Genomic DNA, 24,798 nt, shown 5'->3' on the forward strand with positions numbered 1-24,798 from the left:
TTGGGTGCCACCTTGTCTGGTGGGCACTGGTCACCCTCAAAGAAAAATAAATAATTAAATAATTAAATAAACAAATAAATAAATAAATGAATAAAACTTCACCAGTGGACGCCCTTCCTCATTTTCTTTCCTGAGGTAACAAATGAACAAATAAAGAAAGGAAGAAATTTTGCACCTCTGTTCCTCACAATTTTTCATCTGCCCTCCACCTGAACTATGCACTATCTATGAAAGAGAGTAGTGGGACACATTTTATTTCATAATGAAAAGGTCCAAACCTTCAGGTGCGCAAGGAAGAAAACAGAGAAAAGAGGAGGAGGAAAATAAAGCCCAATATAGAAGTATATTGTGTTATGTTAATGTTAGACGTTTCCATTGTAGTAGCCTGCTAGCTAAGTAGCAATAAAGCTAATGCTAGGTAATGATACTACGATAGCTGCTATACTCAGATAATGTTACAGACTGAAGGATATGAGACTGAATGGCAAGCCAGTAGCTAGTTATCTGGAACCTGGAAACTGCTCCTTCCTAGAACGTAAGACATTGTTCTGAAATTTCACTGACCAACGCTATATCCATAAAAACATAGAATTCTGCACTGGGTTGCACCAGCTATATATAAGCTGGCATGAGGCACTTGGCATTGTTGCACATTGTAATAAACTAGATTGATATTGACATATTATATCAATAAATTAGGTTTATACTGGATTACTGTGTTGTAAAATGGCAGCAATTAATGAAAAAATGATTTTACCATCAGTGAGTTCTGTGACATTTTATGATTGACACCTACCCTAGGAGCATGTGTGTAACTATTTAGTTGTTACTCAGAGTAATGTTGGAACTTATCTCCGTGGTGCAAGCTTTTATTTTAGTAATGCAAATCCTAATCTCACCTAGGGCACCAAAATGGCTACAGCTGGCCCTGTGTAACCCTGTGCCAGCAAATAACCGCTGTTCTCTCTCTCTCTCTCTCTCTCTCTCTCTCTCTCTCTCTCTCTCTCTCTCTCTCTCTCTCTCTCTCTCTCTCTCTCTCTCTATCTCTCTTTCATTTTTTCATTTCAGAAGACATGATATCTGAAAATCTAATTATGCACCCACATATGTATGCATATGTGTAAATGGGTGTGTATATTCATATGCATTTGTGAGATGGATGACATTTTTTACTTTGGCTCCATTAATTGTGGTTTTTGACAGCAGAACAAGTTGGAAATATAACAGTTAAGATATTATCATCTTATAAAATTGATTTGGCTAATGTGTAATGAGTTGCCTATTTTCACATCCAACAGACACAGAGCAACACTAGCAATTATTTGGAGTCATGATTCTGGCAACCTGGGAATTGTTCAATGTTCACTCTCCTTTTAGCTCTGTTTTAGATTAATTGTTGTAGATTAGTAAGAGTTTTTTGCCTGCTGTGTCTGGAGACATGGTTGATGAGAGTGAAGTTACAGGCCATGAAACCAAAAAGATTAGCTAAAAGGTGCTAAAAGTCTCCATAGCGCTGAGGGAAACTGTAGAGTTTTGGCATTTTTTCATTGTTTTTGGGGTAGTCACGCCAAGCCATGCCGGGAGCACTCAGGTCGAGCTGGCAAGCTGCAAGTGTTCTATTACACAGCATGGCAGGTAAAAGAAGTTGTTTACCTGCTGGGGATGTGCTGTTCAAATATCTCACTGTGGCTGTTTCTGCAGTGCAGCTCACTAAAGTTATCCACTAAGTGAGGATGCAGTGGAGATGTGTTTCATCGTGGGTTGGCTTGGCTTGGTTTGGTTTGCTAAAGTGAACCAACCCAATATAATGGAAAAACTGTCATTGTGATCATTCTAACAAGTTGACCAAATAAGTCATTTTTCCATGCACTCCAGGACTACACATATGGGCGCTTTCTAATCTGGCACCCCTATCGGCAGTAATCGGCAGGACAACATTTGTCTGTGCGTTCAAAAATGGTAACTACTCATTGTTAAAAAATAATGTTTTATGATGTGACAATACTACAGTTAAGGTCTTAATAGGTTTAGGCACAAAAACCACTTTTTATACTTTTTACTTTTTATTAAGGAATTTTTTAAATGTTTTGGGTTAAAATGATCAAATTGTTAAGGGTAGAGAAATGTGAATCAAAGTTACCTTCGTTGTCATGCCTACCATAATAACCACGGGGTTAAGGTTAGGGGACAATCGTAGTTAAGTTTTTTTTAAAAACTTTCCCGACTCACGGTTGGACATGTGACAATCGTGGTTGGAAAAGGTAAAGGAAGAGTTGTCTCTTTTGGTAAAGCCCACAGTTGGGTTAATACCTCCATGCATGCCACGCTAGATGGCATCTGTCACATAAATTTAACTACATGTCATTTTTAGTAAGCCATTTCACATGATGCATTTTCATTTCTCCATTGTTAAAATGAAGAGATTAATAATATATGTATACATATACACTCACAGAGCAATTTATTAGGAACACCTATAGAATCTAAAGAATTCCAATATGACAGCTCTGCCATAAATTCTGCTTTGACATTGTCAGAATGGTGATTATTGTATTTTATGTTTATTATTAAGGTTGTAGTTGGTGGTGATGGTGTACTGGAATGCATTATATTGAAATGTGTTCCTAATATTTTGTCCACCCCATTAACATACATGAGGGCAATAAAACATTTTCAATGTTCGATGTTTTCTTTTTAGTAATGTATAGATCAGTATAGACTTTCTGTTTATGTTGTAGCTATTTTTGTCATTATATATATGTAGTTTTAAAACAAACCTCCATTTAATGGCTTGTTTCAAACCACATTGAGACTTTTAATGTGAGATTAATGGAGACTCATGTCATTAACTGCCCTACCAGCATGTGTACTGATGTGGTGTGAAGAGGTAAGTTTGGAAGAGTTTTTTTCCGCTGCCCCCAAGTGGTCAGAGAAATCAGTTATTGCAGGTTTCAAGATCCCCCTCCAGACATGTTTTAAGGCAAATAAAAATACTTGTTTAAATTATTACTCGTATCTCGTGTTTTTTTCACAAAAAGTTCAATTACCTAGTTTAAAATTCTTGAAAAATGTCTTAAAATGCCTTAAAACGACATTTATTCCTTTTGCCTCATTGAAAAGTTCAGAATCTATGAATATGGAAATTGTTTAATATCAAAAGTTTAACTGATGGACACAAGATGTCTCCTACTTCACTGAAGAGTCAGTGTGTATGTGCACTGGAGGCTTCAAGTTTCAATATCACACTTGTATTTGCATATTAGATCACGATTGTCTCCATACTAGTCATAAATCATGCTCTACTCCTCCTTCAGTAGGCAAAGGTGAAAACAGCTTTATAACTCTGCACATACAGTACATCATTCTACAAAGTGAAGCAACAAGAGGAAGAACTAACTGAAAATTAACTTTTAAAGTCAGTAACATATCTTGGAGGGTTTTCTATCACTTGCAAAAATATCAAAAGTTAGAAGATTTAAATATCAAGACGATTCAGAGAAACAGGCTCATGTATTCAAGTAAAACAGGTTTGACTATTGTAAAACTCTATGTGTGTGTGTGTGTGTGTGCGTGTGAGTGTGTGTGTGTGGGGGGGGGGCTGTGCCTCTGCCACAGCTGCAGCTGTGTGCATGATATGAACCATATCATATACCAGCTATGTGCAGAAAATTTGACTGGCAAAAAACAGACAGATCTGCCAGTCACCGATGGCTGATCAGCTGAAAACAGACTGTTTTAGATCAGTGGATGTTTGATCAGTGCGCCTCTAATTAATATAGCTAATATCTTATGCCAAATTAGAAGGGCCTATTACAAAAAACTAACAAAAACAAACAAACAAAAAAAACTTTTACTTCTTTATCAATTAACGAGTCCGAGTCCGAGTCATCAGTGCACAAGTCCAAGTTGAGTCAGGAGTCCTGAAAATTAGGACTTGAATTGGACTCGAGCACTACAACACTGGCTCAGAGTGCAATAAATTAATTCAGTTCAAACTTCTAATAATAGTCTCTAACACTTAATTTTTTCTTCCTCAGTACATTTCCTACCAGCTAACAGACTACAATTCATTAAGTGATGGTCTTCTAACTGTACACACTGTATAAGATTCACATCTGGTGAGGATGCTTTTTGTTATTTTGCTTTTCTGTAGCAAACCTAATGACAAGCCTGAAGACCTGAGATCTATCACAACTCTCTGATGTCATGTAAAATGATATTCTTCTGTTTTCTGTTTGAGTGCAGGTGTGCTTCTGTGTTTTGTATGGAACGCCACCAGGATCACTATTTGCTATAAATGGCTGATTGCGTAAAAGCATGTAACCAGGCGTTAATAGTGTTAATTAAGTGCTAAAGCAGGTGAATAGTGGGGCAAGGGCCCAACTGTCCCTGGTACTGATAGAGTGAGGAACCTATTGTTTTTGGTAAGATTATTATTATTCCTCTACGCCATTGCATTTTTAGGGGCTTGGGATGCTTGAAAACTCATGAAAATTGGCACACATGTCAGAACTGATGAAATTGGACTCAGGGCATAGCCAGGGGCTCCATAGTGCCCCCAAAAAGCAGGGTCATGTTGGGATAAAGTTCTTTGGATGTTCATGAAATTCGGTGGGATCATTGCTCTCATCATTTTTGGACATGATACATATTTTTTGAAATTTTTTTGCCAAACAGGAAGTCAGCCATTTTGGATTTTGTGTGTCAATTTTCATCTTAGGAACACGTTTGAGGCCTTTAGGATACACAAAAACTCACAAAACATTGTACTCATGTTGCACCTTGTCTTGTCTTCAACATCATTCAGCATTTCAAAAACACAGAAATCTGCCTGATTCGTTTGACTGGTTAGTTGTCATTCATTTCCTTTGTCTTGGTATATTTCCAGATTATATCAAAAGGTTTTCATTCACTGAACACTATGTACTTGCTTAGTTGCTGATATGACCAAAGAATGTAAATAGATAACAGTGTAGAAAGGACGTAGCCTGACATGAAGACACCTAAGTCTTTTGATAAATATTCTGATGTTCTCCAAACATATCCACAGTTTGTTCAGCTAAAGGCTGGGTAACATCTACATAGTCACTTTCATCATTTTCTTCTGGTCTGTTGCCATCTACAGTAACAAAAACCTCCTCAGCTTCTACATAATTATTCTCACTCTCCTCTTCCTCTACTCTTCCTGCTTGCTCTTTCTGCTTCCTCCTGGTGTCCGCAGGCTCAATATTCTCACAGACTCCCTCGTCCTTGTATTCCTCATCTTCACAATGGTTCCTGACAGTCACTGAAACACAAGCATCAAACCAAAGTATCAAATCACTTCTCCAAATATCCAGCAACTCCTTACATGCTGTGAAAAACGAGCACTTAGATGAAAGTGTGTCTTAAAAATATGAAAAACAAACAGCCACACTTTTATGTAATGTACTGTGTCAATGTGAGCACAGACCTGGAGTCATGACGAGTGCTCCGGGCTGTCTGGCTCGTTGTCTTCTCCAGCGGGTCAGACAATCCACCAACAAAACCAGCAAGAGCAGCAGCAGACCCCAAGCAGCTACTAAGGACACCAGCAGCAACAACGGCACTGTAGGAGGAAGAACATTTGACAGTTTATCTAAAATAACATCCGTTATCCCGTCATGCCTCGGATGATGTAAACAGGAAGTGCCATGGAGCAGGTGACGTAGGTGTGGGCCACAACTGAGCTGCTAGTTTTACACCTTTTAATTTTGGCAAATCTGCATCATAGAAAATGATGCTGCATGAGCTATTAGCACTTCCTGTTTGCACTGTAACCATGGATATACAAACTACAATCATCATATCACTAAATATGATGACTAGGACACTGCTCTCACTGGAGAGAATAAGTTGTGCTGATTCCAGCAGGCTGTGCATGATGTCTGTGTATTATAATGCCACCAGCTCTGAGCGTCTCCTCAACTCTTTCAAAACTCAGGTGATGAATATTAATACTCCACCTCCAGCACCAGTTTTAAAGGGGAGATCCACATTTTCAGCACTATATTTATATTTCGAGACTTTACTGGAATGTCTTTCCATGATGTACAGTTCATAAATCTCCTTATTTATCTTACACTGGCCCTTTATGCAGCCCTTCAGTCCAGCCTCTGTCCGAAACAGGCTCCTGTCTCTTTAAGGCCCCCCCTACCGATGAGCCCACTCTGTTCTGATTGGTCGGCTTCTGGAAGCTGCCGCATGGCAGACTTCTGCCAGCTATGTAAACAAATAATAGTAGTAAGGTTTCACATCTTTTTCTTGTTCTTTACTCGAAATGTCAACTTCTCAGTACATGTTCAAGCCTGAATCAAAAGAGGAATATGTGAGTGGACAACATGAACAACCTCGAGACTACAGAATGGATGGTCATTTATGGGCATGCATGATGAGCTGACATCATCTTGTCAGAAAGGTAGAATTTTTTGTAATAAGTATAGGCCTACTTTAAAAAATCAGTTTTCACTCCTTCTATTCTCTACTGTTATTTAAAAGTGACAAAATTCATTCATTCATTTAGACGAGGGCCAGCTGATTCTGAAGTGAAACCGACAGCTGATAACGGCAGTGATGTGTTTTCACTCAGGTAACAAGAGTTCCTCTCTGAGTACTGTGTGGGAGCTGTATGCTCAGATAAATGTCAAATCTGGAGGCTGAAGAATCTCAGTAGTGAACTAAAACTTTACTGATCTGATATAACATTCAGCTCAGCTGTGTTCACAATACATCAGTACATTAGTAATTAGCATCAGATGTCTGGTTGTTAAGAACAGTACCATTGAGCTGTTATTCATAAAATACAACAATGCTTAGCTTAAATTCTACAGTGTACTCACATTTAATGCTGACACTAATCAGTGTAGACTGTGTAGAAGTGTATTTCCGTGTGGACCATGTGACTTCATAGACACAACTGTAGTGTCCCTGGTGTTCATACTCAGCTACAGGGAAGTTAAAGGTGGCTGAGTGGTTGATGGCTGGCTTGGTTTCAATGATGTTGGAGCCAGAGAGATTGAGAAAGAAAACACCAGTGGGACAGTGGGAGGAAATGGAGCAGGTGATGAGAAAGTCATAACCCCTAGTGACCTCTACACCTTCTGGACGCGAGACCAGCCCTGTGTTGGATGTCACTGAGATGCTGGGCTGCTGCAGTCTCACTAGGTACAAAAGGGTACAAGATACAACAGTATAAAGGCAATATACAATTCCTTACTTCCAAACCAGAAACTATGAGATCATGATTTATTCTAAACATACTAAGGCTATACTGTTCTGAAAAGCAATGCACAACAAGACTGATCTTTATACAAATATGTTGCATCTGTAAAATTAAAGAAAAGTATTTAATTTTTAAAGCATATAGAGAAAAAATATACAATATATGATACAATGGCCCTGCCCTGCTCCCTGTGTCCTCCCCAGCCAATCAGCTCCCAGCCTACCCTTGTATCTTACCACCTGTTCCTAATTGTTTCATTAGATTAGTTTGCATTTAAGTCCTGTTTTTCAGTTCAGTTTTGTTGGATCTTTTGTTCTGTATTCTGTTCGCTCTGATCTGCCACTTTTGTTTTTGCCTGCATGAGCCTAAAATAAAGTTAATCTTCAGCCTCGCTCAGCCTGCATTTGGTTCCACTCCACATAACATAAATTATAATTAGCCTATAATCTAATCTAATTATACAATCTATACCAAATCAAAAGTAATATTTTAAAATAATCTTTAAAATAACTAATTAAGAACATCTCAGAACTATCTCTGCATTGAAAGCGCGGATAATGGAGTTTGTCAGCTCTGTTACTGATTTAAATAGATTTTAGAGTTTGGAATTTGTTTTATGTTTCCAGAACAGCTGCAGTGTTTAACCCAACAGCCATTAATTCACATTTGGCCCTGTTTGGGACGCCCAAGCTCTAAGGGACAGTACGAAAGTTATTGGGGTTGGGAGGGGTGAATCTTATATTTCGCTTTATTAAAAAATGCATGATCCTCCCCAGCTATATCTATATTTTTGTTGTATCCTGCAAAAAATGCAATACTCCTTCCCGCAACTTCTCAGAACAATAATGCCAATTTGAGCATTCCAACACTGGTTATTATTATTATTATTATTATTATTATTATTATTATTATTATTATTATAACTGAACTGAATTACATAATTATTAGTGTGTTTTGGAGGTGTGGAAATTTCTCGATTCTAAGATGCATCGTGATGTGGACGTGGATTATTCTGCATTCACAAATTTCAAAAATCAATTTTCTAAATGTTAATTACGTGATGTTGACGGAACGAACAAGGCGGAACTCAACTGGGCAATGCAGCACCTGGACAGTCTACAGCACACACATGCTTAACATATCTTGTAGTTCATCTTCAAAAAAGGCAGCGGTTGCAAGCATTTTTTGATTTAATGATTAAATAATTACTGTTGCGAGACGAACGTGAAGTATATTGTGAACTTTCTGTGCCGTCACTCAGAGATTCACGTTAGCAGAGCGGAGCAGCGATCAGTAGTAACAAATGAGACTGGCAGACCAACACACACTGCAGCATTAAAGAATTTAAACCAACTCTGAGGTGAAGAAAATAACTTGGTGCTCAGTCTGTTTCACCTCAAAAACCGTGTGCCCACTCAACGTCTTGGACATCAATGTCTTTCCCCAGAGCTAACGGTGCATCAGAAAGGCTGCTCTCCACTACTAGAGGCATGATGTTAATAACAACACAGCGGAGAACATTTTGTCATTCTCATACAGGCAGGAGACTGTAAGATGCTTTCAAATTAATTAATTCATTAACTAATACAGTTAACTTTTTAAAATAAAAAGGCTGCGGACCATTTATCTTAATCGTCAGTTATATTTCATATTGTATTTCAGTGGACTGATGACACCAGTGAATGATTTAGCACACAGTATACTGGAGCAAGAGAGTGAAAATAGTGCCCCCTTTTATATTCATTCAATCGAGAATCGGTTTTGAATCAAGAATTGATTCTGAATGGAATCTAACACCTAAGAAACCAGTATCAAATGGATTCACACCTCAGTTCCTTAATAAACCACATTTTCCCACAATTTAACACAGCATTAGCACAAAAAACTTAAGACCGTGGTGTAATTACACTTTTGTGCGTTTCTTGTTTTTTTTTTTTCTTTCTTGTTTTTTTCCTGTTTTATTTCCACCTTTAATTTACTTACCAGTAACAGAGAGCTTGACGGAGTCACTAATGGGAGAGCTAAAGTCTCGACCTGAAACACTTGTTTGAAACTGACACTGGTACAATCCCTCATAATCAAAATCCACTTTATTGATGCTGAAGGCAGCAAGGTTGGTACTTGGTGTTTGGTTCTGTCTGAATGAGCTTGAAGTCTTTGTCAATATGAAGTTTCCAGGTAAAGAATGTTGAATTTGTGTTGAAATAGAACAAGTGATGTCAAGGTTCTGACCCCAGGTCACCTCACCGACAGGATTCATGGAGATGTTGGGCTTTGTTAGGCCTTCTGGAGAAAGAACAAAATAATAAAATGTTAAATGTACTGTATCTTTGATTTGGATTGTTTTTACATTGTTTGAATTCTTTCTATTTCAAGACTCAATAAACATGTACTGGTGAAGCAGAATCAGAAATATGACTGATGGAGCAACTAGTGAATATCAAATACACAGTCAAAAGCCACTTAATCCAGTTGGGTTTTTAATCAAATTCTCTTTGGGCTTTTTATGTTGCCCACCTCTTTAATAAAACAGAATAAATGAATAGTCTATATATCATCATTTATCCCCATACAAGTGCATCACAGCAGCAAAACATGTTTGGCCTTTGTGTTTGTCAAATAAGCCAGGCTATGGTTAAATGAAGCACGCAGCAGGATACAGTAGTCATATTAAAAAACAGACGGGGCTTACTGTGTAGGATGAATCTGAACTCATAGTGATTTGGACAAGAGATGTGGTAACATCAGTGGCTGTATTCATATCTATAACTGAGATTTTATTTCGTCTTCATTTACCTCTGCAACCTGGGAGGAAATGTTGGAAAGGGAAACAGATGTTGTATTGGTACAAGTTGCCCAGAAGCTACCTGGATACCGCTTGCAGGCAGGTAAAGGCAGTATAGGGACCTTAGAGGTCTTGAGGAGGCTTAATTGTTGATGAAGGTGACCCAGAGCTGCCAAGAATTCTTTATAGTTTGCAGAACTGGGTAAAGAATTGTAATGCACCAGAACAGCTTTGTTTATCTGTTCAAATGTGCTCCAAATACATGTAATCCCCTTTTCTTTTCACTGTCTCTCTCGAGCTCTTAAGAGCTCAGGTGAGATAGGTGGTCAGTGGTTGGTTGTTGCCCCATTTAACAAGTGGTTGAAAAAATGATTGCTTATGAACCCAGTGCATTTCTCCCTCCCTTTAGAATGGCACAAAGCACTAAGATGGTGTCATAAATGCAAGACCTCAAAGTTTCCTCGTTAAGGGAAGTTTACATTATAGTTCTCTTTGTCTCTCTGTGTTGTGTGTGTGCATGTGCACGTTTCTGTGCATAAACACTGAGGGTGTCACAATACCTGCCTCTGTTCTGTTTTGTTGTTGTTTCCCTCATGGAACTCTTCAACTGTTTTCAGCATTCTAATTGTATTGTATGACATTTTCACAGCATGTGAGTTATTACATAAAAATGTTTGGTTGATTTCCAAATTCTTCAGCAAAATGCAAAACTGTACTCATTCAGTAATGTATATGTTTGTCTGCGCTCTGCCTTTTGTTTCTTCCATTTTTTACATCCATTTGATAAAGTGGGACTCCTTTTTTCTTTTTACTTAGATCCTATAGTTGTTTTTATATTGTTTATTTTGGTAAAACTGTTCAAGATGTAATTCTTTGGCCCTAAAAGTTATAAAAGTAGTGTTAAAAATTAAAAGTATACAAACTCTGTATCTGCTTGAGCATTCATTCTGAAAAAAATAAGCTATTGCCTACATTACCACAACTATACAGCATAGGCAATGAACTAATTTTCTTAACTATTTGTAGTTTTGCCATTTTGTAGCGGTGTTACAAATAATACTGACCATGCCTTTATACCTATTGTAATGGCCTTTGCTCAACCATGGTGTTATCTCTCTCCCTGTGTGTGGCTTATGAACCTATTGTTAGGAGCAAGTTTATTTATGTGTATGTACTCTGTCACACACAAACACACACACAGATCTACAGACTATAATTGGTCCTCACAAAGATAGGCACCCTCACACATACACTAACACACAGGTCTAAAACTCAAATTGGTCGTGTGTGCGTGTGTGTGTGTGTGTGTGTGTGTGTGTGTGTGTGTGTGTGTGTGTGTGTGTGTGAGACAGGGTACACACATACATAAACTCGCCCCTATCAATGGGTTCTTAGGCCACACACAGGGAGAGATAACACAATGGTTGAGCAAAGGCCATTACAATAGGTATAAAGTCATTGTCTTCTCAGTATCATTTCGACATGGACCAAACATTTTTATGTAATAACTCACATGCTGTGAAAATGTCATACAATACAATTAGAATGCTGAAAACAGATGAAAAGTTGCATGAGGTAAGCCTGTGCTTTTTGAGATAATATTTCACTGACATTTTACCAAAATAAATATAAAATAACTACAGGATCTGACTTAAAAAAAAAACAAATTACCAGTGTTTTATCAAATTAATGTCAACAATGAAAGAAACAAAAGACAGAACTCAGACAAACACATTCAAGTACATTGCTCTGTGTAAGATTTTGCATACATTCAAGTCAGGTCAAGTCAATTCTATTTGTATAGCGCCAAATCACAAGAGAAGTTATCTCAGGGCACTTTTCATATAGAACTGGTCTATATGGTTTGTCCAAATGATGTTGCCGTATCTAGCTGTCCAAGATGGCTGACCCACTCAACCAATTATATCTAGGGATACAATGGTGACTGGGTCTGCCCACTTACTGCCAAAAAGAACATCACTCACGAGCAAGCAGGTGAAAGTTTTGTGAGCAGGAGAGCATTCAGATTCTGCGTGCACTCAAAGCATGCTTTTCTCCTTGCAGCCTACAATATTGCTCACGTAAGCAGAGATATTCTGCGCATGACTGCTGTAAAATTGCTTGCGAAAATAATATACGTGGACTGTTGTTTGGGTGGCGTGTGCAGCTCTTCTACATTCACATGTGGGGATCTCATTTGCGCTTGCAGATTTTGGCAGGGAGATGCTGATATATTCTCGTCATTTCTGCTGTCCTAGCTTTCAGTCCCACACTCTCTTCTCTTGGCTTTGCCATTCTCGACCTGTCCACCAGATGTCCCCAGACTTTCCTGCCTGGTTCCCACACCCACCTATTAACCTTTTGCCACTCATCAATTATCTTCACCTGCTGCTCATTGTCTCATCAGCCCCAGAAGCTTATATACCGGTCCTCTGCCATCCATTCCCAGCCAATTTGTCAGTTATTTTCTTGTAGACTTCCAGCCATCATGTTACCTGTTTCCCTGTTCCTGATTTTCCCTGCCTGATTTCCCACCGCCTATTGTTTTGACCTTGTTTGCCTGTTTTGATTTGCCTTCCTGTTACTGACCTGTAAGCCTGCATTTTGGGATTTTTGATCTTTAAAGCCCCTTTTCATTCTACATGTCTGCCTTGGTGTCGGCAACTGGGTTCTCCTCCAGCTACCTTGTACCCACACCCGTGACAGGGGGTGTGTTTGCCAGTGTACCATTAGCGTAAAATAAACAAGTTTACAGAGAACACCAGTTGACAATACTTTAGTACTACAATTGTGCTAGCACGATGGCACTGTGGATGGCTGACTTGGTTGTTCGTTCTCTCATGCTTTCATTGTTTTTGTTTATTTGTTCTGCCTTTTGTAACCCTCATAAAATTGCTTTTACCAGGGAGGAACTGCTGAACATTTGGCAGTTTGCTCCAAACAGTTTTTCTCCAATCTTCATAAATGCAGAAAGTTTTATGGAGATTTTGGTCAGAGAGGCAGCAGCTCTCCGTTGGGCTGAGGGAGAGCTGCAGGTGGTAAAAGCACGCCGGTGTGCTGTTTAAGTGAAAACAGCAGGGATTTTGAACACCGTTCTCTGTTCTCTAGCCAACAAAATGGATGCTGCTGCTCATCAACAGGACAGTTCATTACAGCTGCCTGGCTTCCATTTCCTCCAAGTGGACCATGTAACAGAGTTATTGAGGAAAACAGGGGGAGTTGCAATCTGCTTTCCCATTTCCCATTAATGAAAGTTGGTAAAATGGTCCAAATCTAGAGACTCTTTCCATGAACTGCAAACCATGTGAGTTTTCCTCCTTTATTCTGGTCGGTGTTTACATCCCACCTCAGGCCTGTGTTCGTGAGGCATTACATACATAAATCACTGTCTCGTTCTTTTTCCCCTGACTCATAGGCAGAAATTTAAAATCTGCAAAGGCTGGGGTTAAAACTGTGAAGAGATGGACCAACAAGTCCAAGATGGAGCTATAGGCCTGCTTTGACTTTCTCCACACACATTAACAATAGATCCTGATTCACAGCAAAAGTCAGGTGGGTTGGGGTTTCCCAAGCTGTTCTGACGAGCAGTTGATATATTGTCGCCTTAATGTGTCATTTGTTTTCAACCAACTAAAAATAAACTGAGTTGTTCATGGTTTTCTTTGACTTTGGGCAATGGTGCCAACACAGATTCATTTAACTTACTACAAATTAAAAAGATAGTGATCCAAAATTATTCTCACCTGCACAGACAACACCAGCGTCCTCACTGTGTTTACAGTTGTGTGTCCCAAATCCTCTGTGCTGACACTCAGCTAGAGACGTCTCACTTCCTGAACAACGCACATCATCAAGCCAGATTTGGCCAGTTCTTCTACCAAAGATGGCCTCTTTAGGGGCACTTAGAGCCGCCCCACAGTCCAGCTGTTTGCAGACCACCTTAGCATTATTTAAGTCCCAGTAATCATCACATACTGTTCCCCAGGTGTTGTTGTAATAGATTTCAACTCTTCCAGAGCACCAAGTAGATGCCGATAATCTGACTGGGACACCTGGGCACAGAACAGAAAACAAACAATTCATGGATAGACCATGTGTTTTGTTGGTTGTCATTAGTTCATGATAGTGTCTTGTCTATATTGTTGCAAGACACATTAGGCAGAAATTATCATTAACATTACTTTGCATTGGACAAAATATTTGAAACACCTCAGTATGACACACACACATATATGTATATGTATATATATATATATATATACATATATGTATATGTGTATATATATATATATATATATATATATATATATATATATATATATATATATATATATATATATATATATATATACAGCACCACAAACCGCATCCTCCACAATGACCAAAAAGTTTAATCAAGATGTTAAAGCCCAGCTAAACTGATCAGGACACCCATTAGGTACAAAAGACAATTTACACAGAATGCAAATGTAAAACTACAAGTATTGTATGCCTCGAAAAGGAGAATGGACTGACCTGCAGCAGGTGAAGATGAGGTCAAGAGGAGAGATACTATAGGAGATTTTTTTTTAAATGACATGGGTCATTATATCAGTGAAAACATGCTGAAATATACAGTAACTTGTCTTGTTTTAAATCAGTATCTATATACAAAAAATCTCACCTATGGCCAAATAGAACCAGTTTCTCTGAGTACTCCCCATGGCATTGGTGGCAGAATAGATGATAGAAAACTGAACTAAAAGCTGTGAACAGAAACATTTCACACTGCTGTTTTTTTCCCCAAAACACTTCCCTTTTTCTTGTTTTTTTTCAAATGAAACTCAATAGAGGGTGGTGCAGTGGTTAGCACTGTCGCCTCATAGCAAGAAGGTTCTGGGTACCAACAAAGCGGCAACTACCATGACATGAGAGTGAAGCCAATGTGGAAATACTTTAAAGTACAATACCACCGACGGCCCCTAGATGCTCCAATGACTGCCATTCAAACCATTCAACTTTTCTCTAGAAATACTAAGTCAGCCATTTTTTTTCAATGATTATTGTCTCATTCACTGAATTTGGGCCCTCTAATAAGTGTGCTCACAGTCATTTTGGAAATTATTGCTCCATTAACAAGATTTGAAGACATACAGTAGCTTTAATGTCTGTCATGTGGGTGTTGATTGAAAGCAGTGATTGACAATTCGCTCACCTGCTGCTCTCCCTGGCTCCAGGACTCAGTGAGTTGCAATATTTCAGTAAGTTTAATGTTACTTGATTATGACACCTGCCCTGTTAGCACAATTTGGCTTAAGTAGCTAACGTTAGTGCACATACTCCTCTCAGTTTTCCCAGTAAGCTAGCCTTAGCTTGGGTTCCAGGTAGCAGGGTATGTTTCCACATCATGAAAGGCAACACCCTGGACTCCTTATTTGGAAGGTCCTGGCTTCAAACAGAAAAAATAGTACCGACCATAAGCAGCAACTCTGGATTTCAAACTGGCTCTAATGCAAACCAATAGGTGACATCACACCTCACTCTATCTATCTTTATAAACAGTCTATGTGGAGTTTGCATGTTCTCCCTTTTCTCTGTGTAGGTTCCCTCTGGGTTCTCTGGCTTCCTCCCACCAATCAAAAACATGCAGGTTAAGTTAATTGGCGACTGTAAATCACCCATAGGTGTGAATGCTTTCCATTGGCCTGGGTTGGTCCGCTTTAGCCACGCTGTGCCAAACCAACCTGCGATGTAATGTGTTTCCACTTCAGCCTCACAGCAGGGATTAGCAGTGGCGAGCCGCATTGCTGTCGTCCTGCTTGCTGGCAGGGCCAACCGCAGTAACCTGTGACAACCCCCCTCATCTCCACTCCCCACACACAAGTGGTGTGTTACGAGAGAAAGCTATATTTAAAAGCTCTGTTTGTTCAGCTCTCAGTACTTTTGTAGTTTCTAAATGATTTTTTGTGGTTTGAAGTTGAGTGTCTCTCCTGCATTCATGTTTGCACTTTCAGATATCTACCTTATTTTCCTCAACAATTTCAGCCTTATTGGAGTCATGTTAAGTTACTGCTGATAAAAACCCATAATTTCTTGCTATTGCTGTGTCATATTAAAAGCTTTCCAATTGACAAACTAACAGGAGCCTTTTATTATGAAGAAGATATAAGAAATGTGTTCTGAATCACTGTTTTAGAAGAGCTTAATCAATGGCATAAACAGCCACAGTGAGATGTTAGATGAAGAGCTGTAGATTAGCTATACTGCTAATTATTTTAAAGGGTCACGGGAGGGCTGGAGCTGATCCCAGCTGACATTGAGCACAAGGAGGGGAACACCTTGGTCGCCAGACAATCACAGGGCTAACACAAAATTTTTTTCCACAGCACAACAAAGTAAAATAAGTTATGTTGGAGGTGCTGTTTGCAGAAAATGCAGTAAGAGCCTGTTGTGGATGGATGAAACTCAGTAGTTTAGACAAATCAGCCAATCTGATCTATCAAATATGCAGGGTTTTAGAAGTGTTGTACAACTTCAGTATGTTCGATACTGTGCCATTCTGTGCTTTAAAAAAAATTAGATGCAAAACTGTGCTTTTGCGATATCATGTTTGGAAATGTATATTTAATGTAATGTTATATAAACTGTGACTGGTGTGTGAATGGTTATGTGCTGGATGGAACTATGACTCATGCTAACCCAGTATGTATTTTCAAACATTGTAATTGGTCGATGATAATCTTTTCTACTTGAACACCTCAATCCCAAAAGCATCGAAGGGTGAACCTTACATTCCATAATACGCTCAGATTTTATGAATCAGTCCTGCACTTTAAAAGCCATTGAGATTACACAGAATTTGGATAAAAATCTATGTAAAAATAGATCTTGGAAAAGAAAATTTAAATTTATTAGTCACACACTCACCTGGGGGATACAAGCCCGGTCTGACTTGTTCCCACAGTGATGGGCTTTATAGCTACATCGTTACCTTGGATACAGTGTAGCCAAGTATTAAGTATGAAATATAAGATAACAGCATAAAAATACGAAAATAACACAAATATGTACCCCTTACAACTATTCAATAAACGTAAAATTACTGACAAAATTATATTCTATATTACAAGATTTTGCTATTAGACATAGTGACCATTTAAAGCTCAAATGATATATTTAATGTAACATGCAAGAGGTAAATGTTACAATAGCACATTCTGAACCCTGAATACATCACACAACTGTCATGTTTTACAGCAGAGAAAGTTGTTACTGTTCTTGAACAGAAATCGATAAATCCATTCAGCGAATCAGTGCACAGTATTCAGATCAGGTGACGCAATATGGCAGTGACTAGGTTCAGCAGATGTGCTGTTTGAAAGCGAATTTCAGTGTAACTTTGGCTCAAAGTTATCTTTAAAGATAGATAATTTGGACAAAACTGAAGAGGCTGTCATGTTGTCTCCTTCAAAGCATAAAAAGAAGTTAAGTAAAGCAGAGTTATTCTGGATGCAGAAAATACTGAAATGTTTAACACTGAAATACTAAAAAATGTGAAATACACTGAATACTGTGAAATATTAAAAACTGAAACATTGAGTCACACTGAATGCTGGTTTGATACTGAATACAGTGACATACTGGATACTGAGTTACACAGAGTAACATGGAGGACTGAGTTAAACTGAATACTGTGAAGCACTAAGTAATAATAAGTAACATGGAATATGGAGTTACACTGAATACTAAATGGAAAACTGTAAAACAGTTGTTTAGTTCAGTTCCCAAAGAGCTGATTGTAGACAAAAAAACTGTGGCAAACTTTAGGCTCAATGAGTCAGCTCTGCAATGAGATGGTCTGGTCACCACTGTGGTGGCTATAAAAAAAAGACAGCTGTGATCTTTAATAATACTTTACAGGTTAAAACACTGGCACATTCATGCTCTGGGGTTTTGTAGTCTGGCCGGGATTTCTAAGGTATGACCTTGTAAATATGTAATATTTGCCATTCATGGGCTGTTTTTGTTACCTACATGTTTTATGTTAAAGAATGTTAAATATTGCACTTAGAAGAAACTTCTATCCATTTTATGGCATTAGTTGACTCTGAATCATGAAATTTGGAGTTATTTGTTTTTGCAAGAACAACCAACAAAAGACCGTTGGAGTTACCTGCCTTTGCTAAAAAAAAAAAAAAAACAACTTTAAATTTGAAAAAAAAAACTATTTCTCAATAAAGTTTTTGTACATTACCTGTTGCTTCCACATTGTGCAGCCCACTGAATGTGTGCAGTAATATTTCTCTCGCTGGACCATAGACTTTACATATCTTTGCTTTACATTGGGATGATGTCACAGACTTTAAAATCATTTTTCTGGACTCTTTCTGAATTTTTATATAAAACTTTCATGAATTAAACATTCATGATACAAGGAGAAATTACTGCAGTTTGCAGTTGGAGGTGTCCTACTAATTGTTTTACAGACAGTCTTATTAAAATATGGGATCTAATATGCTATAACTTTGTGTCACTCCCCTGCAGCCCAAAAGCCTTTTTCCCATAGGCTTTTGGGCTGCAGGGGAGTGACACAAAGTTCGCCCCCATTCATTTTATATGTGACACAAGCAAATTGCATTGCAAGGCATTGTCGGATTCCAGGCAATGAGGGAAGCTATGGGAAGATGTACATGGAGGTGAAAAGAATTGTCGCTGTTTGTTGTTACTGTCCTTAATTCCACTGTTATATAACCCTTCCCCTCCAGATGACATAAACAAAAGACATGCAGCTTGGCACAAAGTAGCACAAAGCAGGGAGTTTTTTATTTACACAGCACTTGCTAAGAAATGTACAGGCTAAAACCTTGTTGACATTGTGATGTAAATATCTGCGTGAGTGAGAAGTGTTGCAAACTATACTGTGTGATTTGTTCACCTACTGCGGGTCTTCACCTTAATACATCCATGGAGCGTTTACTGAAATGTGGAAAATATTGCAGTTTCTCCAAGGTATGAAGGTGGAGACAGAAGCAAATTGATCTCAGATTAGCAGATGAAGTCTACTTTGTGGATCACTAATAATAAAATTATGGCTTTACCTTAACAATAAAGAATGAATTCATGAAATGAACTCATTCAATAAGTCTTTACAATGACAGACTTTTTAGCATTTCAACACTTTTTAACACACTGCGTTTTTACTGTCTTCAAACAATTTTATGGTTTTAAACACATCTTCCGAATTGTTTCTCATAACTGTATGGTCTTTTTAACCGTATCATGGAATTTTAAAGGACAGGTTCACAATTTTTCAAGTCTGTCTTAAAACAACAGTCAGGAGCCCAAATGAACACTGAAACAGGTTTTTCTTGCCATAATCATTCCTCCTGTTCATACTAAGTATTAGAAGATCCCTTGTTGAAATCTCCACTGTATGTGGCTGACAGAATTAAAATTAAACCTACTTCTGACTAATTTATTTAATTTTAATTGGTGGCAAATTAAACATAGTTAAATGTCTTGCACCATTTGTGGAGAATTTACACAATTTGTGCAACTTGTACTAAACTAGATCTGAACCGACAAGAATGACTAAAAAAACATCAAAAACATAGACAACCGTCAGATAACCTGAGGCAACGGAGAGGCTGTGTTTCTGCATCTAGCAGAAGACATCACTAAATTTTAATCTCAAATGTAAAAAAGAAGAAGTTGAAAAGTTCCATGTAGTCTGTTGTAAGCGACAGATGAAGAAAAGGCCACTATTTTGTGTCAAGTGTGTGTGAGTAATATCAGCATGTGACTGATAGATGTCTTGGTGGTGATAGATGATAGGTGGTAATACAAATAAGAGGAAGTTGTAGAGTTATAAAAAGAAAAGCCAAGAGAGACTCAGGGTCCCTTTTCTTTTTGCAGGACCTCTTTTTTCCTTAGGGCTTTAAGAGAGATCTCTTTGAGACTTTTTAGTCTTTTAGCTTTTTGTATTGTAGTTGTAGTTTAGTTTTTGTATTGTACTTTTTGCGCCTTATATTACTTCTTATTTAGTAAAACCATGATTTCAGAGTAGAATTAGGTTTATTATTTGGGGTTTTATTGGCTACATTGTTAGGGCCAGGGCTCTGAAGCTACCCTATAAATCAGGCGAGTGTCCTTGACCATCAGAGTGGGCCTCCTCCAGAGATGACCTGTTAGAAGGCCGTCTTGGAGTACTTTCAAACCTGCAACACCTATTTGGACCAATACACTTCGTTGTGACCCAGGCTGTTAGGAATTCCTAAATAGGGCTGTTGGTAGTGGTTCAATGACAGCTGGTGATTATAGAAGCCAGGCTGAATCTAGTTCCCTAAGCAAGGCTTGGGTGGTCTTGCGTGTAGATTTTGGGAACCCTGTTTGATATCTAGGTCAGAGGTAAAGGACAGCCGTCTGACAGTGCCTTATCCACATCAGCAGGGGGTATCAGTTATCTGTAGGCAGAAACCATTACACCCTTCATAATGCACTTACAATGTAAATGATGGGGCCCAAATCCACAGTCCTCCTGTGCAAAAATGTATTTAAAAGTTTATCTGAGGCTAATATTAAGCTTAATGAGTCAAATCAAGTAGATATCTTTCAACGTTACAGTCTTTTTAGTGCCAAAGTGCCTCTTTTTCTTACTATACTTCCACCACAGCTCAACAGGGAAGGAAACATAAAGTCCGAGGAAACACAAAGAGGGGATTTGATGCTCAAAAGACTGTAAATGTGGCAGATATCCACTTGATATGACTAACTCAGACTGCTGAAGCCTCATATAAGCTTCACATCAACTTTTAAATGCATTTTTGCACTAAATAACTGTGTGGACACACTGTGGATTTTAGCCCCCATCACTTACATTGAAAGCACATTTAAAGGAGATCTTTTAATAGCCAGTATGAACAGGAGGAATGATTGCAGTGAGGAAAACCTCTTTCACTGATCATATGGACACCTGACTGTTGTTTTAAGACACACTTGAAAACTTGAGAGCCTGTCCTTCAACCTTATTATAGACCATGAATTTACTATCTTTGAAAACTTGCAACAGGCCATTTGTGTATTATATTTCAACTTGTCAAAACATCACAACCCTCAGAGGAGATTTAGCATTGACAGAGAGAAGTATGCACACTGTGGAGGTACTTTGAAGAAAATGAAGAGGAACTTGTGGGCATTAAACACCCCAACCCAGTTTAACGAAGAGTCTCTGACAGCCAGTTCTCAGAGCCACTAGTTGCTGTTGTCATACAGCTGAGAGAAGTACCCATACATAATTTAGACATAACAAAATGTGTGAGAAAGGGAAACAAATTCCCAGACAGCAGATGGTCATGGTGCCAGAAAAGAGTTTAAACTTTAATAACAAAATACAACCATATTTATAGATTTATATGTAGAGTAACCATTTTTTGAGTTTGAGTTTTGAGTTTTGTGTCATTTTGTCTGATGTCAAATGCTAATTAGATTATATAACATGAGAGTCTCTACTAGGGGGAAACTAGCTGCTACCATTTACATTTAGAGGAAAGTTGATATTTTTTTCATTCCTTCAACAGTAGCCTCTAACCAAACAAAAGTGCTGCTTGTATCCAGTCAGAATCATATTTTCAGTGGTATCCACTCAATGTATGTAATTGTCTCTTAATATGTTGTTTTTATTGTTTGTGGCGGACTCCACCATTCCTGTGCTGGATTGAAATTGCGTGCCTAGATTTCAGGGATTGACATGAAGCAATGCATACATGTAATCCAGCGTTACTGTTTTTAATTTTCTGTCAGCCTCACCATTTACTGTTCAGTCTCTTAACCCTGTATCAGAGCTGTATTTAGTTACTGCTAATGCAAACCAAATATTTCCTACTACTTCACACGAAAAGTACGCAAGTGGGCAAACACTGGGTCGCTATAATTCTGAAGCTCCACAATGAAAGCCAAAATGAAACACATTGTATTTGTCACCAAATTTATTATATATCAGCCTCTTAACAAATTCTGACTGGGGGAGTCAGAGTCATGGTCTTTTACTTGTTATATACCATGGCAATAAAAATATATACAATGTGAAAGTCCTGCATTGAAAATCCAACTTCAGTGAAACTAAACAAGTAGTACATGTACTTAAAGTATTATTTAAAAGTATTGCTTGTGCACTGATATATTCTGTATATTGTATTATTAGATTGTTATACGGTTGCATTGTATTGTATTGCATTTATTAGGACAATGTACAGATTTGAACATAAATGTTAACATTTGATACACTACACCAGAGTTAGCTTTAAAGCTAATTTTCATCTGCAGTCCCCTACATTTAAAACATGTAACAGCACAATAACAAACAGAACAAAGCAAAAAAACACAAAGGACACACTACACAAAATAAAAAGGCACACATAACAGCACATCACATACAACCACAATGTCAACCAGAAATCAATAATGCAAGCATGTCGAACCAAAAGCAAGATTATTTAGACCATGCGATCAAATCCAGACTCAGTGGCCACAGAGCTGAGCAGCCTTCAGCAGATTCTTCAACCCGGTTCTGAATGCACCAATTGAACTGCAGCTCTTCATATCATCAGGCAGGACATTCCACTGAGTTGTGGCTTTCACGGAGAAAGCGGACTGTCCAGTCCAGTAAGTTGTACTTTATTATTTTTTTAACCATTTTTTAAACATGTTTCTTAAAGTTCAAATTTGGATCCAGTGTCACACGGAGATATTTAAAATCAATGACTATGTCAATCTTTTCACCTTTGTTGAGAATATCAGTGTTAGGAGGTTTGTACCATGGCTTTAGAGAAAAACATACTCAGACATGATTGATCAAGCCAATGTGTGATCCTTTTCAATGCAATTGTTAGCTTAGCAGCAGCCAACTCAGCTGTTTTTGCATGTGTGTACACAATGGTGTCATCTGCATACATTTGTAGTTTCTACATCATGACACTGTTGAGGGAGATCATTAATATATAGACTAAATAATAGGGGATCTAACACTGACCTTTGTGGAACACCTATTGTGCACTTCATGTTACTGGACAGTGCATCACAAACTTTAACACATTGTATCCTATCAGATAAATATTAAAACATCCATGCCAGTGCTCTAGATGAGAAGTTAAAGTTAGAGAGCTTCGATATTAAAACATCATGATTGACTGTGCCGAATGCTTTATGCAGATCTAAAAATACAGCACCAACTACTCCTCCTTTATCAAGTCTTGATTTAATTTGCTCTATTAATTGCAGGGTAGCAGTTTTGGTGGAATGATTTGCTCTAAAGCCAAATTGCATACAATGTAGACCAAAATTGCTTGTATTAAGAAATGTTGTCAGTTGTTTAATGACATCTTTCTCAGCAACCTTTGAGAGTACTGGTAGTATACTTATTGGTCTGTAGTACTTATTGTACTGGAGCATTTTGCAATCCTAGTTGAGCCTTTTACTAGTTGTTGTAGTTGGAATTTCTCTGTGATCATTTTTAGTTTCCAGTTCACATTAAAATCATTGTCATCAATGTTTACACATCAATGTGTAAGCAGTTAATTTTACCTACTTTATACACATTTAAGTAATTTATTCTTGTGGTTCCAAACCTAGGGGTCGGGCCCCTCCAATAGGTCATCAGATAAATCTGAGCGGTCTTGGCATGATTAATGGGAGAGGAAAAAAGAAAGAAAAAAAGGTTCTGCCACACAAATTGATATTCTTTTTTTTTTCTTTTTTTAAAAGGGGACATATTACTACATACTATATTTATATTCTAGGGCTCTCCTGGAATATCTTTGCATGATTTACAGTTTAAAAAGGTCTTACACTGACCCTTTTTTGGAAGCATTTGTACATATTCTTTTTTGTACATATTCTTTTTTTAAAATTTATCTTATACTGACCCTTTATGCAGCCCCTCACTTCAGCCTCTGTCTGAAACAGGCTGTTTTAGCTTCTGTCTCTTTAAGGTCCCCTCCAAATGAGCCCACTCTGTTCTGATTGGTTAGCTCCCAAAAACTGTGCCATGACTGACTTCATGTGGCTCAAGAGGTTATACACATACTGTGGTAGTAGTAGGATTTCACTTCTTTTTCTTGTTCTTTACTCAAAATGGAAACTTCTCAATTACATCCATACATGTTTGAGCTGGAATGTGATTCCAAAATATGAGAGAGGACAACATAAACAACACATGAAAAGACCTTAGCAGTAACCTTAGCAACCAAGGCTACAGAACAGACAGCCATTTGTGGGCAAGTCTGACCTCATCATGAGGAGGAAGTAGAATTAACTATGCAGACGAAGTGTTCAGGGCAGGTTGAAGCCCTGGCTTTTGACTTACAGGGAGTATTTTTTACTTATGTTCATCTCAAGTTTTGGAACTCTGACCATGTTTAACATAAACATCCAACAGCAGTATATAAATAACAGAAAACCACAAAAAGCAGAATATGTACCTTTGAACTTTTATCAAATGTTTGCTTTTTTATGAAATTTTCCTCTTTGAGTCTCAAACTGTTTATTACTTTATTTTAATGAAATTGCAGCACTGGAGAAAATGTTCTTTGGGTGATAATTCAAAGATAGACTGTCAGTGGAGAATTCCTTTGACAGTGTCTCTTAACAGTAACAATGAAAAACACTTTCTATATTGGTCCACTTCGGGAAACTGCTTGGTTTCCCAAACATCAGCTTAAAATTGTGCAGACTTTATAAAAATCTTGTCAGTGTAGCTTTTCTGCTAAATTAGAAAAGAGTCATTTTCCAACTATGTGTC

The 24,798-nt window shown here is 38.0% G+C and overlaps 1 protein-coding gene across 1 annotated transcript; it reads right to left on the reverse strand.

The window, feature by feature from the left end:
- Positions 1 to 4,771: 4,771 nt before the first annotated feature.
- LOC121884883 lies at positions 4,772 to 16,030 on the reverse strand. Its single transcript, XM_042393971.1, has 6 exons — positions 15,749 to 16,030; positions 13,769 to 14,077; positions 9,224 to 9,526; positions 6,858 to 7,178; positions 5,453 to 5,587; positions 4,772 to 5,287 (listed from the first exon to the last, which is right to left on the reverse strand). Exons 1-6 carry the CDS (start codon positions 15,807 to 15,809, stop codon positions 5,004 to 5,006), a joined length of 1,413 nt encoding a protein of 470 aa, XP_042249905.1. The 5' UTR covers positions 15,810 to 16,030; the 3' UTR covers positions 4,772 to 5,003.
- Between the last annotated feature and the right edge of the window lie 8,768 nt (positions 16,031 to 24,798).

The sequence above is a fragment of the Thunnus maccoyii genome, chromosome 18 (genome assembly GCF_910596095.1).
Source record: "Thunnus maccoyii chromosome 18, fThuMac1.1, whole genome shotgun sequence".
Lineage (NCBI taxonomy): Eukaryota > Metazoa > Chordata > Actinopteri > Scombriformes > Scombridae > Thunnus > Thunnus maccoyii.